This window comes from Schistocerca americana, chromosome 5 (genome assembly GCF_021461395.2).
Source record: "Schistocerca americana isolate TAMUIC-IGC-003095 chromosome 5, iqSchAmer2.1, whole genome shotgun sequence".
NCBI classification, from domain to species: Eukaryota; Metazoa; Arthropoda; class Insecta; order Orthoptera; family Acrididae; genus Schistocerca; species Schistocerca americana.
The window spans coordinates 135,665,918-135,681,549 of record NC_060123.1 but is presented as its reverse complement, the minus strand read 5'-3'; the positions used below and the strand labels follow the sequence as shown (position 1 = coordinate 135,681,549).

The 15,632-nt window shown below is 43.7% G+C and overlaps 1 protein-coding gene across 6 annotated transcripts in view; it reads right to left on the bottom strand.

Moving 5' to 3' along the window:
- The window catches only part of LOC124616740 (UPF0415 protein C7orf25 homolog), a 185,255-nt gene that overhangs the window by 67,497 nt on the left and 102,126 nt on the right, over positions 1–15,632 (bottom strand). For all 6 annotated transcript variants that reach the window (XM_047145103.1, XM_047145105.1, XM_047145106.1 and 3 more), the window contains one exon: positions 5,221–5,315. In XM_047145103.1, coding sequence (XP_047001059.1) covers positions 5,221–5,315 — 95 coding nt within the window. The remainder of the gene's footprint in view (positions 1–5,220; positions 5,316–15,632) is intronic.

Sequence of the window (15,632 nt, the reverse complement as noted above, 5' to 3'; positions counted from 1 at the left end):
TTCAGAAACGATGAAAAATGTAAATCTGGATGTCCAAACACAGAGTTGAACTGTCGTCTTCCCAAACGTGAGTCCAATGTGCCAACCACTTTGTTCAGTCCAGATATAGAAAAGGAATGGGGTAGGGAGGGAGAGCACGGTAGAGATGGTGAAAAGTGTTAGTGCGGCCTGTGAAAGCATGAAGTACATGGTGGAGACACAGTAGGGCTGCTAGTGCAGCATCAGGACACCGTGCTGGGGTGGGGGTGGGGGGGGGGGGGAGGGGGGGGAGTAGAGAAGGAAAAAGGACTATGCAGGTCCATTAGTGGGATAGAAATTGTGGGTAGTACTGGAGTAGGAGCAGATAAGGGGATAAGCAGGTGGAGGATAGGCACTAGTGAAGGTTGAGGCAAGTGTGTTAAGGGAATGAAGGGTATGTTGGAACAGAGTGCCAACTTCAGAAAAGGCGGTGGCGGTGGTGGTGGTGGTGGTGGGAAGAATCTAGATATCACAGGCTGTGAAATAGTCATTAAAGTCATATGTGTTGGAGAGCAGGCTCAGCAACTGGCTGCTCCAGCTGTCTCCTGGCCACAGTTTGGTGGTATTCATTCATGTGAACAGACGGCATGTTAGTTGTCATGTCCACATAGACTGTGGCACAGTGGCTGCAGCTAAGTTGGTAGATCACATCCTTGGTTGCTTTCACAGGTGGCCCTACCTTCGATGGGTTAGGAGATGTGTGACAGAGATGGAGTAGGCAATAATGGGAAGATGGATGCATCTAGGGTCTACTGCAAGGATATGAGCCATGAGACCATGGGGTGGGAGCAGGTGTGGAATAAGGATAGACAACACTATTGCACAGGTTGGGTGGGCAGCAGAATGCCACTCTGGAGGGGGGGGGGGGGGGGGGGGAGGTAGTGAGGGGGATATTTCTCATTTTAGTACATGGTGAGAGGCAGTCAAAATCCTGGTGGAAAAAGTGATTCCGTTGTTCCAGTCCTGTGCTTGGGTCCACTGAATATATCTGGTGATGAATAGGAACATCATGCAGATAAGGCAGAGAAATGTCAGGGTAAGGCTGTCTGGAGCTTTGAACACCATGTCAGTGTAATCACTCTGCGTGGCACATTTAACCTTCTGTATCGACATAACCATTTGGTTTTGGGCTGCAGTGTACTGGCTAAGGAGAGTGAGGCAGGATAAGGTAATCGAGATTACTGGACAGAACATCCCCGAGAAGCACCAAGTCATTAAATGGCAGGTGGATACCTGGCAAATGGAATGGGAGCTAACCTATAAGGGCCATAGGGCTTATCATTTCTTCCCGGACATCAGGAAACATCTGAGACTGAGTCACATCACTCCCAGTCAGGGTATGGTTCACTTTCTGACAAGTCACAGCCCTTACCATGCGCACTTACTCCATGTATGCTGCAGCCAGAGTGCTGCTTATACATGTGGGGAACATGGATCCCCAGAACACACATTTTTTCACTGTCACCAATACAGAGCAGCACACCTGACACCAATGACATGATATGGGGAATAAGGGACAAAGACAAATGGGAGATAATAAATAAAATCGCTGATGATGCCTCAAGGACATTACATGACGAATACAGACAGACAGACAGAACACAGCAACATGCACAAAGCACTTAAGACAGTATTTCCAATTTTTACACCAACACAGGCAGCACACACTCATTCAAACAGCAAACACTTTCACCAACAAGTATAGCAGATAACCTTACAAAACATCTAGAATTATTAAAGTGAGAATAATGAAACAATTTTTACCCTATGGGGAACACTTATCGTAAACTTGTACTATTTGCAGTGCAAGTTTTAAAAGTTGGTGACCTTACCCAATGGACATGAAACTTTTCTTTTTGCTCTGCATCACGCTCATGAATATTAACATTTTTAATTATGTTTTTTAATTCCTTCCATCACATTGACAAGTTTCTAATATACACAGGAAAGTGCGAGGATTGGTCACAGTTTAAAGACTTTCTGTTTGTTGAGGCTGTTGCATCACTCTTACAATTCCTTTCTGAGTTAAGAAAAATGACTGAACTAGGTGGCATATTAGTGCTGAATATAATTCCATACAGCAGGGTGCTGTGAAAAGTGGGGAGAACAGTACATTTGGAAAGATGATGTCGATTTTGATCCCATGGTGGCATATGCCACCTGGGGTATAGCAGATAATGTCTTCAACATCAAGTGCCAACAGATAGCACAGTGGCATAGCTACCAGAGTACCATCTGTTTCTACCTTTTAACAGGGAATGCTCACAGCCAGAAGGCTCACTGTGGTGCAAACATGTGAAGCAAGCAGGAAACCATGCCACAGAGCTGCATTCATGCTTCCTACAACGGGTGTGAACAAGGTCAAATTGTGGCTGCCCACATGGCAGGTGGTCCTTTTGCAAAATTGCTGCATCAGTTGTGCAATTATGCTGGTGTCAGTGGTCACAAGAACATTTTCACACCTCCATGCAGCACAGATGTCTGCCAGGACTGTTGTATTGTAAGGGCAGCAATGGCAGATCACACAGTTACCACAGCACAGATAAGAGCACTTGTGAGCCAAGACATGTCACACAAGCTGTGGCAAACTGGTTATTAGCAGTGGGACTACGCGCATGCACACTTCTAGCCAGTCTTCCACTCATGCTGCGGCATCGACGTACATGACTTGACTGGTGCCATCAGAGGATCACTTGGAAGATGGAATGGCAAGGCACAGTCTTCAGTGGTGAAAACAGACTCTGCCTACATACAAGTGATAGTCGTTTGCACATATGGTGTAGACCAGGTGAGTGTTGTCTCGGGAATGCATTCATTCAGGACACACTGGCCTCACCTCACACCTTGTGGCCTGTGGTGTGATAAGCTGGAACTCTTGTTTACCTTTGGTGTTTCTGGAGGGGGTGTTAACCAGCACTTGCTACCTGCAGAATGTTATTAGACCAGTTCTTTTGCCATTCTTGTAACAGGAAGGCGATGTATTGTTCCAACAGGATAATGCTCTACCAAACACTGTCCATAAAACTTGACATTTCTTCAAGATATGCAGCGACTTCCCTGACCAGCACAATCTATCAAGCATGTGTGTGACATGCTGGGACAAGAAATGACTTGTGCCACACATCAATCAACAACACTTACAGAACTAAATGAACATGTCAAGTAGGCATTGAATTACGTATCCCAGGACAGTATTCACCATCCATACAATTATCTGGATGCCAGAGTCAGTGCCTGATGCCAGAGTCATCGTCTGCATTGCCAGCCGTGGAGGCTACATCACATACAAATAAGGGTGTTTCAGTATGGGTCGACACCTGGTACCTCAGAACTGCCTTTGCTACTGATCTGTAATTTTAATCATTTCATGTACTTCTTATGGACTGTTGCAACAATTAAATCTTGAGTGAATTGGAAACCTCTAAAAGGTGTACTTTTTTTCTGGCAGTGTATTTTATTTAGTGTTACATTGGTACTAAACACAGTGAAAAATCATGTGCTCTGTGATAATAGGGGTGTCATTGCACTGAGTCAAAACAGGGTGCATCACACTTGAACTAAACATATTGACGTGAGGCACCACTATATTCATGAATTAATGACTGGAGGAAGTTCAGTTTCAAGTTATCAGTACCGACAAGCAGCAAGTCAATTTGTTGATGAATGTACTGACAAGTATTAAGCATCAGAGATGCTGTGAACCACATGGAACTTGCAGTTTACGAATTAACATCCTGAGCTGAAAACTTGTTGGGGGGTGAGGGGGGAGAGACAACTGACATCTTGCTGTGGTTCATTCTTTTCATCTTTGGTCTCTCTTGTAATTATAACAGTACAAATATTTACGTCACATTCTAAATAACTACAGAAGGGATCAACAGGCTAACTAATTAAACACTTATAATTCGTCAACATTACAAGAAACAATAAGATATGGACAGGGAATCAAAAACAACAGTTGTCCAGATATTCAACTCAGAACAAATATTTGATTATGACATTGAAATGACAGACATCAGCTTTTCATAACACAATACAACTTTTTTTTCTTTTTTGTAAATCCATAATAGTTTCATGTTGCATCCAGAGACAATGAGAAGCATATATTTTATGAATAAAAGCCAGTTGTCTGGTTGACAGTCTGTATTTCAGTTTTTTAGGCTTCATTTCTGAAACACATATCAAAGTGAAAGCTCCATCATCAGGGAGTGCACACAAACAAAACATCATCTTTAGAATGGATAATAATCACTACAGGAGTACCACAGGGACTGGTATTGGGATCACTCTTGTTCTTGTTTTTATATATGACCTAACACCATAAATTTAAAAAGCCAGTTCTCTCTGCTGACAATGCAAGTATTAGAATCAAGTCTGACCATACCAATGGACATAATGTACGAGTGTAAATCAATAAACAAAACACAGCATTCTACATCAGGGGTACCCAACCTGCAGCCTGCTTGCAACCTATAGCAAGTATCAAAGTGGTCCAAGTAGTAAGCATCTACCCCAAGACTGGCAAAAAAGAAACTTTCCAAAAAATTCTATGTATGTGAAGTTATGATAAATTGAATATTTTCAATATGAAAATCCCGCTACGTGATGCTTATCTCTCATCAGTACATCTCAATTTTTTTTCTTTAAGTATATTATATGTTGCCCAAAATATTCATTTTTGTCCAGTTGGCCCAGATAAGATAAAAGGTTCAACATCCCTGTTCTACATTTTTAGGTGTTCGCACTGATAATAACATGAACTGGAAAACACATGCTTGTTGATTTTTGTTACATGGGCATTAGGTCATGATCTAAGGGATGTTTTGTGTCCAACATATTATCACCTAATGTTGGAGACATTGCTGGAGACTATACAGAATCAGATGGCTAGATGATAATCTGTAATCATTTTGATCCATTTGAATGAGTTACAGTTACCATAACACAGCCCATCCGACACTCGTATTTTCCAGTTCTTTTTACTAAGTCTTTTTATTTTCTTATTTTTCAGTCACTTCAACAACAGGTGAGCTATCATACACTAATATCTAAATTCTCCTTGAACTACGTTTTGGCAGCATTATACTGAACACATAGATGGACATAACAGTAGAAGTATGCCACCTTCCCCCACCCTACACACACACACACACACACACACACACACACACACACACACACACTACATGACACTACACCTACCTTAGGTGTTTTGAAATAAAGGGCATGTTTCTCTGCACACAGAAGTATATCTTTTGCTTGATCAATGTAGGTTCGTTTCCCATAACTGCAATCACCTATGGAAGAAGGGAAGAGATGTATAATAATCATTACACACTAACTTTGTTTGTTTCAGGTTTTATTTATGTGAACACACACTAAGAGACTTTAGAATGTATAGTGTTCAGATTTTAGATCTTCTTGAAGTTTATAAGCCTCTACAATACAGTAACATCAAGTACAAATTCAAACAAGTGTTTGAGCAGCCACAGTAAGAGCAGAAAATAGACAAATTTAATTTAAAAGTCTTTATTAAATTCGTAAACCATCATTTTATCAGTCTCATCACATTCAAAAACACAGTATCGAAACACTGCAGATTCCACATTTTGAGAAAACACTCTAAAATAAACAACTAACACAAACAATACAATAAAAAGGTTCCTCCAAACAAAAATAAAAAATGCAGCTTAATAATATTTACCAAGGGCATGCAGCTTTACTGTATGGTTGAATGATGATGGCATCCTCTTGGATAAAATATTCCGGAGGTAAAATAGTCCCCCATTCAGATCTGCGGGTGGGGACTACTCAAGAGGACGTCGTTATCGGGAGAAAGAAAACTGGTGTTCCACAGATCGGAGTGTGGAATGTCAGATACCTTAATCGGGCAGGTAGGTTTGAAAATTTAAAAAGAGAAATGGATAGGTTAACATTAGATATAGTGGGAATTAGTGAAGCTCAGTGGCAGGAGGAACAAGACTTTTGGTCAGGTGAATATATGGTTATAAATACAAAATCAAATGGGGATAATGCAGGAGTAGGTTTAATAATGAATAAAAAAAATAGGAGTGCGGGTAAGCTACTACAAACAGCATAGTGGAGGAGGAGGAGATTAGTGTTTAACGTCCTGTCGACAACGAGGTCATTAGAGACGGAGCGCAAGCTCGGGTAAGGGAAGGATGGGGAAGGAAATCGGCCGTGCCCTTTCAAAGGAACCATCCCGGCATTTGCCTGAAGTGATTTAGGGAAATCACGGAAAACCTAAATCAGGATGGCCGGAGACGGGATTGAACCGCCGTCCTCCCGAATGCGAGTCCAGTGTGCTAACCACTGCGCCACCTCGCTCGGTAAACAGCATAGTGAACACATTATTGTGGCCAAGATAGACACGAAGCCCACGCCTACTACAGTAGTACAAGTTTACATGCCAACTAGCTCTGCAGATGATGAAGAAATTGATGAAATGTATGATGAGATAAAAGAAATTATTCAGGTAGTGAAGGGAGACAAAAATTTAATAGTCATGGGGGACTGGAATTCGAGAGTAGGAAAAGGGAGAGAAGGAAACATAGTAGGTGAATATGGATCAGGGGTAAGAAATGAAATTTTGCACAGAGCATATCTTAATCATAGCTAACACTTGGTTCGAGAATCATAAAAGATGTTTGTACACATGGAAGAATCCTGGAGATACTAGAAGGTATCAGATAGATTATACACTCCTGGAAATTGAAATAAGAACACCTAGAATTCATTGTCCCAGGAAGGGGAAACTTTATTGACACATTCCTGGGGTCAGATACATCACATGATCACACTGACAGAACCACAGGCACATAGACACAGGCAACAGAGCATGCACAATGTCGGCACTAGTACAGTATATATCCACCTTTCACAGCAATGCAGGCTGCTATTCTCCCATGAAGACGATCGTAGAGATGCTGGATGTAGTCCTGTGGAGCGGCTTGCCATGCCATTTCCACCTGGCGCCTCAGTTGGACCAGCGTTCGTGCTGGACGTGCAGACCGCGTGAGACGACGCTTCATCCAGTCCCAAACATGCTCAATGGGGGACAGATCCGGAGATCTTGCTGGCCAGGGTAGTTGACTTACACCTTCTAGAGCAAGTTGGGTGGCACGGGATACATGCGGACGTGCATTGTCCTGTTGGAACAGCAAGTTCCCTTGCCGGTCTAGGAATGGTAGAACGATGGGTTCGATGACGGTTTGGATGTACCGTGCACTATTCAGTGTCCCCTCGGCGATCACCAGTGGTGTACGGCCAGTGTAGGAGATCGCTCCCCACACCATGATGCCGGGTGTTGGCCCTGTGTGCCTCGATCGTATGCAGTCCTGATTGTGGCGCTCACCTGCACGGCGCCAAACACGCATACGACCATCATTGGCACCAAGGCAGAAGCGACTCTCATCGCTGAAGACGACACGTCTCCATCCGTCCCTCCATTCACGCCTGTCGCGACACCACTGGAGGCGGGCTGCACGATGTTGGGGCGTGAGCGGAAGACGGCCTAACGGTGTGCGGGACCGTAGCCCAGCTTCATGGAGACGGTTGCGAATGGTCCTCGCCGATACCCCAGGAGCAACAGTGTCCCTAATTTGCTGGGAAGTGGCGGTGCGGTCCCCTACGGCACTGCGTAGGATCCTACGGTCTTGGCGTGCATCCGTGCGTCGCTGCGGTCCGGTCCCAGGTCGACGGGCACGTGCACCTTCTGCCGACCACTGGCGACAACATCGATGTACTGTGGAGATCTCACGCCCCATGTGTTGAGCAATTCGGCGGTACGTCCACCCGGCCTCCCGCATGCCCACTATACACTCTCGCTCAAAGTCCGTCAACTGCATATACGGTTCACATCCACGCTGTCGGGGCATGCTACCAGTGTTAAAGACTGCGATGGAGCTCCGTATGCCACGGCAAACTGGCTGACACTGACGGCGGCGGTGCACAAATGCTGCGCAGCTAGCGCCATTCGACGGCCAACACCGCGGTTGCTGGTGTGTCCGCTGTGCCGTGCGTGTGATCATTGCTTGTACAGACCTCTCGCAGTGTCCGGGGCAAGTATGGTGGGTCTGACACACCGGTGTCAATGTGTTCTTTTTTCCATTTCCAGGAGTGTATAATGGTAAGCCAGAGATTTAGGAACCAGGTTTTAAATTGTAAGACACTTCCAGGGACAGATGTGTACTCTGACCACAATTTATTGGTTATGACCTGTAGATTAAAACTGAAGTAACTGCAAAAAGGTAGTAATTTAAGGAGACGGGACCTGGATAAACTGAAAGAACCAGAGGTTGTACAGAGTTTCAGGGAGAGAATAAGGGAACAATTGTCACGAATGGAGGAAAGAAATACAGTAGAAGAAGAATGGGTAGCTCTGAGGGATGAAGTAGTGAAGGCAGCAGAAGATCAAGTAGGTAAAAAGACAAGGGCTAGTAGAAATCCTTGGGTAACAGAAGAAATATTGAATTTAATTGATGAAAGGAGAAAATATAAAAATGCAGTAAATGAAGCAGGCAAAAAGGAATACAAACATCTCAAAAATGATATCGACAGGAAGTGCAAAATGGCTAAGCAGGGATGGCTAGAGGACAAATCTAAGGATGTAGAGGCTTATCTCACTAGGGGTAAGATAGATACTGCCTACAGGAAAATTAAAGAGACCTTTGGAGAAAGGAGAACCACTTGTATGACTATCAAGAGCTCAGATGGAAACCCAGTTCTAAGCAAAGAAGGGAAAGCAGAAAGGTGGAAGGAGTATATAGAGGGTCTATATAGGGGCGATGTACTTGAGGACAATATTATGGAACTTGAAGAGGTTGTAGATGAAGATGAAATGGGAGATACGATACTGCGTGAAGAGTTCGACAGAGCACTGAAAGGCCTGAGTCGAAACAAGGCCCCGGGAATAGACAACATTCCATTAGAACTACTGACGGCCTTCGGAGAGCCAGTCCTGACAAAACTCTACCATCTGGTGAGCAAAATGTATGAGACAGGCGAAATACCCTCTGACTTCAAGAAAAATATAATAATTCCAATCCCAAAGAAATCAGGTGTTGACAGATGTGAAAATTACCGAACTATCAGTTTAATAAGTCACGGCTGCAAAATACTAACACGAATTCTTTACAGATGAATGGAAAAACTAGTAGAAGCTGACCTCGGGGAAGATCAATTTGCATTCCGTAGAAATATAGGAACACGTGAGGCATTATTGACCCTACGACTTACCTTAGAAGCTAGATTAAGGAAAGGCAAACCTACGTTTCTAGCATTTGTAGACTTAGAGAAAGCTTTTGACAATGATGACTGGAATACTCTCTTTCAAATTCTGAGGGTGGCAGGGATAAAATACAGGGAGCGAAAGGCTATTTACAACTTGTACAGAAACCAGATGGCAGTTATAAGAGTCGAGGGGCATGAAAGGTAAGCAGTGGTTGGGAAGGGAGTGAGACAGGGTTGTAGCCTCTCCTCGATGCTATTCAATCTGTATATTGAGCAAGCAGTAAAGGAAACAAAACAAAAATTTGGAGTAGGTATTAAAGTCCATGAAGAAGAAATTAAAATTTTGAGGTTCGCCGATGAGATTGTAATTCTGTCAGAGACAGCAAAGAACTTGCAAGAGCAGCTGAACAGTATGGACAGTGTCTTGAAAGGAGGATATAAGATGAACATCAACAAAAGCAAAATGAGGATAATGGAATGTAGACGAATTCAGTCAGGTGATGCTGAGGGAATTAAATTAGGAAATGAGACACATAAAATAGTAAAGGAGTTTTGCTATTTGGGGAGCAAAATAACTGATGATGGTCAAAGTAGAGAGGATATAAAATGTAGACTGGCAATGGCAAGGAAAGCGTTTCTAGAGAAGAGAAATTTGTTAACATCGAGTATAGGTTTAAGTGTCAGGAAGTCGTTTCTGAAAGTATTTGTATGGAGTGTAGCCATGTATGGAAGTGAAACATGGATGATAAATAGTTTAGACAAGAAGAGAATAGAAGCTTTTGAAATGTGGTGCTACAGAAGAATGCTGAAGATTAGATGGGAAGATCACATAACTAATGAGGAGGTATTGAATATAATAGGGGAGAAGAGGAGTTTGTGGCATAACTTGACAAGAAGAAGGGACCAGTTGGTAGGACATGTTCTGAGGCATCGAGGGATCACAAATTTAGCATTGGAGGGTAAAAATTGTAGAGGGAGACCAAGAGATGAATACACTAAGGAGATTCAGAAGGATGTAGGATGCAGTAAGTACTCGAAAATGAAGAAGCTTGCACAGGATAGAGTAGCATGGAGGGCTGCATCAAAGCAGTCTCAGGACTGAAGACCACAACAACAACAACAACAACATGGAAAAAAATGGAGACAATAGTATTGGGAGACCGGAATGTTATACTATGTGGACAAGATGAAAAGTTCTCTGCATGGTAGTGAATGATTGTGATTCTTAGATCATAAATACAATTATTTTTCGACATATTCTGATTTTAGGTAAATACAATGTGTCAAATGTTTCTTCCATATGTAGATTCCTCACTGAAGTGGGATAATGGAAGGTCTGGGTTATATTGCTCAATATAAACCGCAATATAACTGCAGAATTGATGACGGCTGACCAGCTGATATGGGTTTTGCCACATTACATGCATCACTATTTCATATCAGTTGAACTACTCATGATCATCTGACCATGACATGCACAGCATGAGCTGATCTCAGAAGTTGGTAGTATTATTGTCTACAGCAGTGGTGAGCAATAGTTTTGGCTCGGGGAGGGCCACTCTGTGGAAGCAGAGGCTAGCAGAGGGCAACATCATTTAAAATAATTGCAGGCATTAGTTAACTTTGAAATTCAGAGAAGGTGTAAATTGTTACATAAAAATTATGATTGTCTTGGCAGGCCATACAAAAACCATTCGCGGGCCACATGCAGCCTCCAGGCTGCTATTTGCCCGCATCTGGTCTACAGCATTCTCACTGTTACAATGATAAGGTTTTCTTAGGATAATACCTGCACGAATTGGACTATGATGGTAGGCATTCTATGGAGCTATTTTGAATATTCACATCAAGAACAATCCCCCAACAATATATTCCCACTGTTGAAGACAATGCTGGCCATCATGTGCAGCAGAATCAGCCTCGGCTTGCTTGCTTCCTTCCACGCAGTAGCTGAGACGGACCATCTTTGCCCAATCACTTCCAACTCTGATTTCACTGCTCCTGGCTTGATCGACAATCTTTGTGCAACAACAAAAGCTCACCTCCCTGCGAACCGCTCTGTGCTCGCACCTGCACGGAACATCAGCATTTGTGTCATGCCCGGGCTTGTGTAGGATTCCACTGAGCATGCTGCTCTTGCACCTGCGTAAACCATCCCCAACTGCGTCACACGCAGGCCTGTGCAGAATGCCACCGAGTACACCGCGCCTACATCTGCACAGACCATTCCCATCCTCATCATGCCCAGACCTGCACACAAGGCCACCACATATGCTGCATTCTCACCTGTACAGAACATTACCAACCACAACGTGCCCACACAGCAGTTCTATGTGATCAACTGCATTGCACCTCAGCGAATTGCTTTGGCCAGCAGTTCATGCCATGCCACCACACCCCTGCCATATCCATACGGGAGCAGTTCCCTGACATGCTTCACAACTGCCCCCCCCCCCCCCCCTCCTGCCCCCGCCCCATCTTGTGACAACTTGATATTGTTCACAACAAGTTCATCCAATCAGTAAGAGTGTCCTGGTCGGCTCTATATGCCACACAGCAGTGAATCTTTTCTCACCCCACTAACAATGAGTGCTACTGGATATCACATCTTCGATTGCATGCATGAATATCATCTCCTCACCGACTCGGATTCTGACAACTGTTCTGTGAGGCTTCCACCTTAACCCCGTCCCACTTCCAACAAATCATTTTCTGGCAGACTTCAGCTCTGATATCAACTCACTACTGCTTGATGGTTCATCGACAATGGACAAACCTATAGCACTGCAATAGCACGATGCTGTAGGTCCATCAATCACAGTTCATGGAACCGTGACCCAGACTTTGCAAGTGTCATCATCTCGCTGCCTCATATGGACACTCTCTCATAAGGACATCACAAAAATGCACCTAGCATTGGACCTTTTACACCAATTCCAACTCTCCTTGTCTGTACACCACTCTCTCATAAGGACATCACAAAAATGGACCTAGCATTGGACCTTTTATACCAATTCCAACTCTCCTTGTCTGTACACCACAATGCGCTCCTGTACTTCGACATGGGCTGCTGCATTTCAGGACCTTTTGCCTTGGCACCTGTGCTCCTATATGTTACATTGCTCATTCAAGACAAACAGCAGGAAGACAATCGTATAGCTGTTAACACACTTAAACAGTGTGACTCCTCATAAGATGAGTTCTTCGTGATTCACCATCACTATAATGACTGCCGTGCATTATCAGACACACTTCATATGGGGACCCCATTACTCCCACAACATAATAACGACATCCACTGCTCTCACCATCTCACCACAGCACGTGAGCAGCTCATGATCAGCACACAGGCATCATAACAATGGGTGTGGCTGTCCATGCATGACCCCAGAACCACCAACTGGTCATGCCTACCTGATATACTGCCATGCCCATTCCCCATTCCACCGAGAATCTGCATGGTCACCGATCCTGGACATGCAACAAAACACTCATGACAGTATACCAAGTTTCTCCTCACCAAGTGGCTTCTCTGCACTGGCATCTTCGGGCATGCCCCTATGACTGGACAGTACACTGTCGCCATCTCTTCTACCGTGATTCACCAGAACATAGCTCAATCACCATCTGCTGCTGATCTTCATACTACATTACTGACTCCACTGACTATGTTTGCCTGGTTCCACATTCTATTACTGCACACCTACCACAATGCCACATTCGGTACACATTGGAGGAATCAAACACGACATGGCACCGTATGACCACAGTTGCACATTTCACCTCCTACTGTCACTGACAACTATAACTGCTCTTCCTGAGATGAGTTCAATACAAAAATGCCGGACTCTACAACTGCATCTCCACCTACACCAGTTTCAACTACACTCAAAATGGATCAGTACCCAGCATTCCTGCCTCCTCTTGGCCTCCAGACCATCAAGGCCAGTCATTGCACAGGCTACACCTATTAAAGTTAATAAATTAGCGACTCACATCAACAGTACTGCCTTCCCAATATACGCTGCCACATTGATCAGATCAGAGTCCCTTTGGTACATGTGGTCTCCATATCCCAACATCCTCACCACCAACACCCCATCACCCCCTCTTTTTGGTCACACCACCAGAGTTTCATGTGGACATTGGACATTCCCCACATCAACAACTGATACTGTTCAGTATTTGTATGACACACACTGCAACATTGAGAAAAGGCCCACTCATGTCTAGAAAGTGCCCACCATGGCACATCTGGTCACACATATCTGTGCCTCATCGCCTATCACTAATGGTTCAGCCATGCCTAGTTCCTACCCCAGCCATGACATGGTTGGTCAGAAGAGATTCACACCTGTGAGAAATGGCCCAGCCACTCCCCCTCCCCTTCATGGCCAATCACAGTGTGGCTGGTCAGGCAAACTTCCCACACACAATGCCTGATGCTGACTGACTGCCACATTGCCTCAACAACCTCAGTGCTGCTCCTTCATTTCCCTCATACTCTGCAATGGTGGGAGGGGAAGGGGTATGGTGTCCCCCCCTCCTCCCTGCAGGGTATGCTGACCGCCCCCCCCCCCCCCCCTGCTGCTGCTCACCATTAATTATTAATTTATCAGGAGCTTCTTGATGCCATATTCCTCCTCACACCTGGAATTCTTAGGGAATTTTTTTCCAAGTAAGTAGCCACCCTGGAAATGGCTGAAACAGTTAAAATCAAACAAATCTCCAGGGCCCAATGGAATCTCTATCAGATTCTATACTGAATTTGCAGTTGAGTTAGTCCTTCTTCTAACTACAATCTATTGTAGATCCCTTGAACAAAAACCCCCATCCCAGGTCTTGGAAGAAAGCACAGGTCACAAGCGTCTACAATGCAGACAATATTAATAGTAACCTCAGACTTTTTGCAGATGATGCAATTATCTAAAATGAAGTACTGTCTGAAAGAAGGTGCATAAATATTCAGTCAGATATTGATAAGATTTCAAAGTGGTGCAAACACTGGCAACTTACCTGAAATGTTCAGAAATGTAAATTTCTCCACTTCAAAGAACAAAATAGAAACATAGTATCCTATGAAAGTAATAAAATGAGTCACTGCTGGAATTGGCCAACTCATATAAATATCTGGGTGTAACACTCTGCAGGAATATGAAATGAAATGAACACAAAGGCTCCATCACAGGTAAAGCAGCTGGTAGACTTCGGTTTACTGGTAGAATACTGAGGAAGTGTAATCAGTCTACAAAGGAGATTGCTTACAAATCTCTTGTGTGACCCATCCTAGAATATTGCTCCAGTGTGTGGGACCAGTACCAAAGAGGACTAACAGAGGATATTGAACATGTAAAGAGAAAGATCAGCACAAATTGTTACAGGCTTGTTTGGCCTGGGGGAGACTGTCACAGAGATGCCGTAGAAACTGAACTTGCAGATTTTTGAAGATAGACATAAACCATTCCATGAAAGCCAACTTACAAAGTTTCAAGAACTGTGTTTAAATGATGACCCTAGGAATAAACCACAAACCCCTATGTATCACTCGCATATGGGTCATGAGGACAAGATTGGATTAATAACAGCATGCACAGAGGCATTTAAACAATCGTTCTTCCTGCACTCCATATGTGAATGGAATGGGAAGATGTCCTAATAACTGGCAAAATGGGACATACTCTCTGCCATGCACTTCACAGTGATTTGCAGATTCCTAATGTAGATATAAAAACTCTAAACATCAACAAGGCGTAGCAGCAATTGCATGCCTCCATCACTGTGGTGATCCGCTTATTCTGTGAAGTCACAGCTTGGCAGTGCCTTGGAGCTCAAGGGGCACTGGCAACAATAACCACATCCAGAAACAGAAGAAGGGACAATCTGTCGTCTACTACTGTTCCATCATAACATATATGAATGAGAGCCTAACTACATGATGGTGATAGCATTGTGATCTCTATACCCACAATTGTATGTTTTATGAAAGAAGCAGAATACACAAGAGTTTGTTAAAAGTGGATACATAATTTCATAGTGAGTTGGAGTAGTCACAGTGGCACTGCCTAGTAGGTCCACTGCATCAAGAAACTACACAAAGGTTACTGTCAAGACTGAAGAAGGTAACATTTTTTATTAGTAGCATCAGGATGATAGAATGAAAGTAAAGTTGTCTGGCACAGTTCTACTACAAGAATGCTCTTTCATTTCACTTCAGTATTCAGGAATATGATCTCTCAGGGTGCCTCTGGGTGTTCTGCTGAGTTGTTTCCATTTTATGTTTCATCATCAAAATATTGTGCATAAAATGGAAAGAAAAACTCAGTAGAACACCCAGAAGCTATTAATACTCAATAACACTTTCT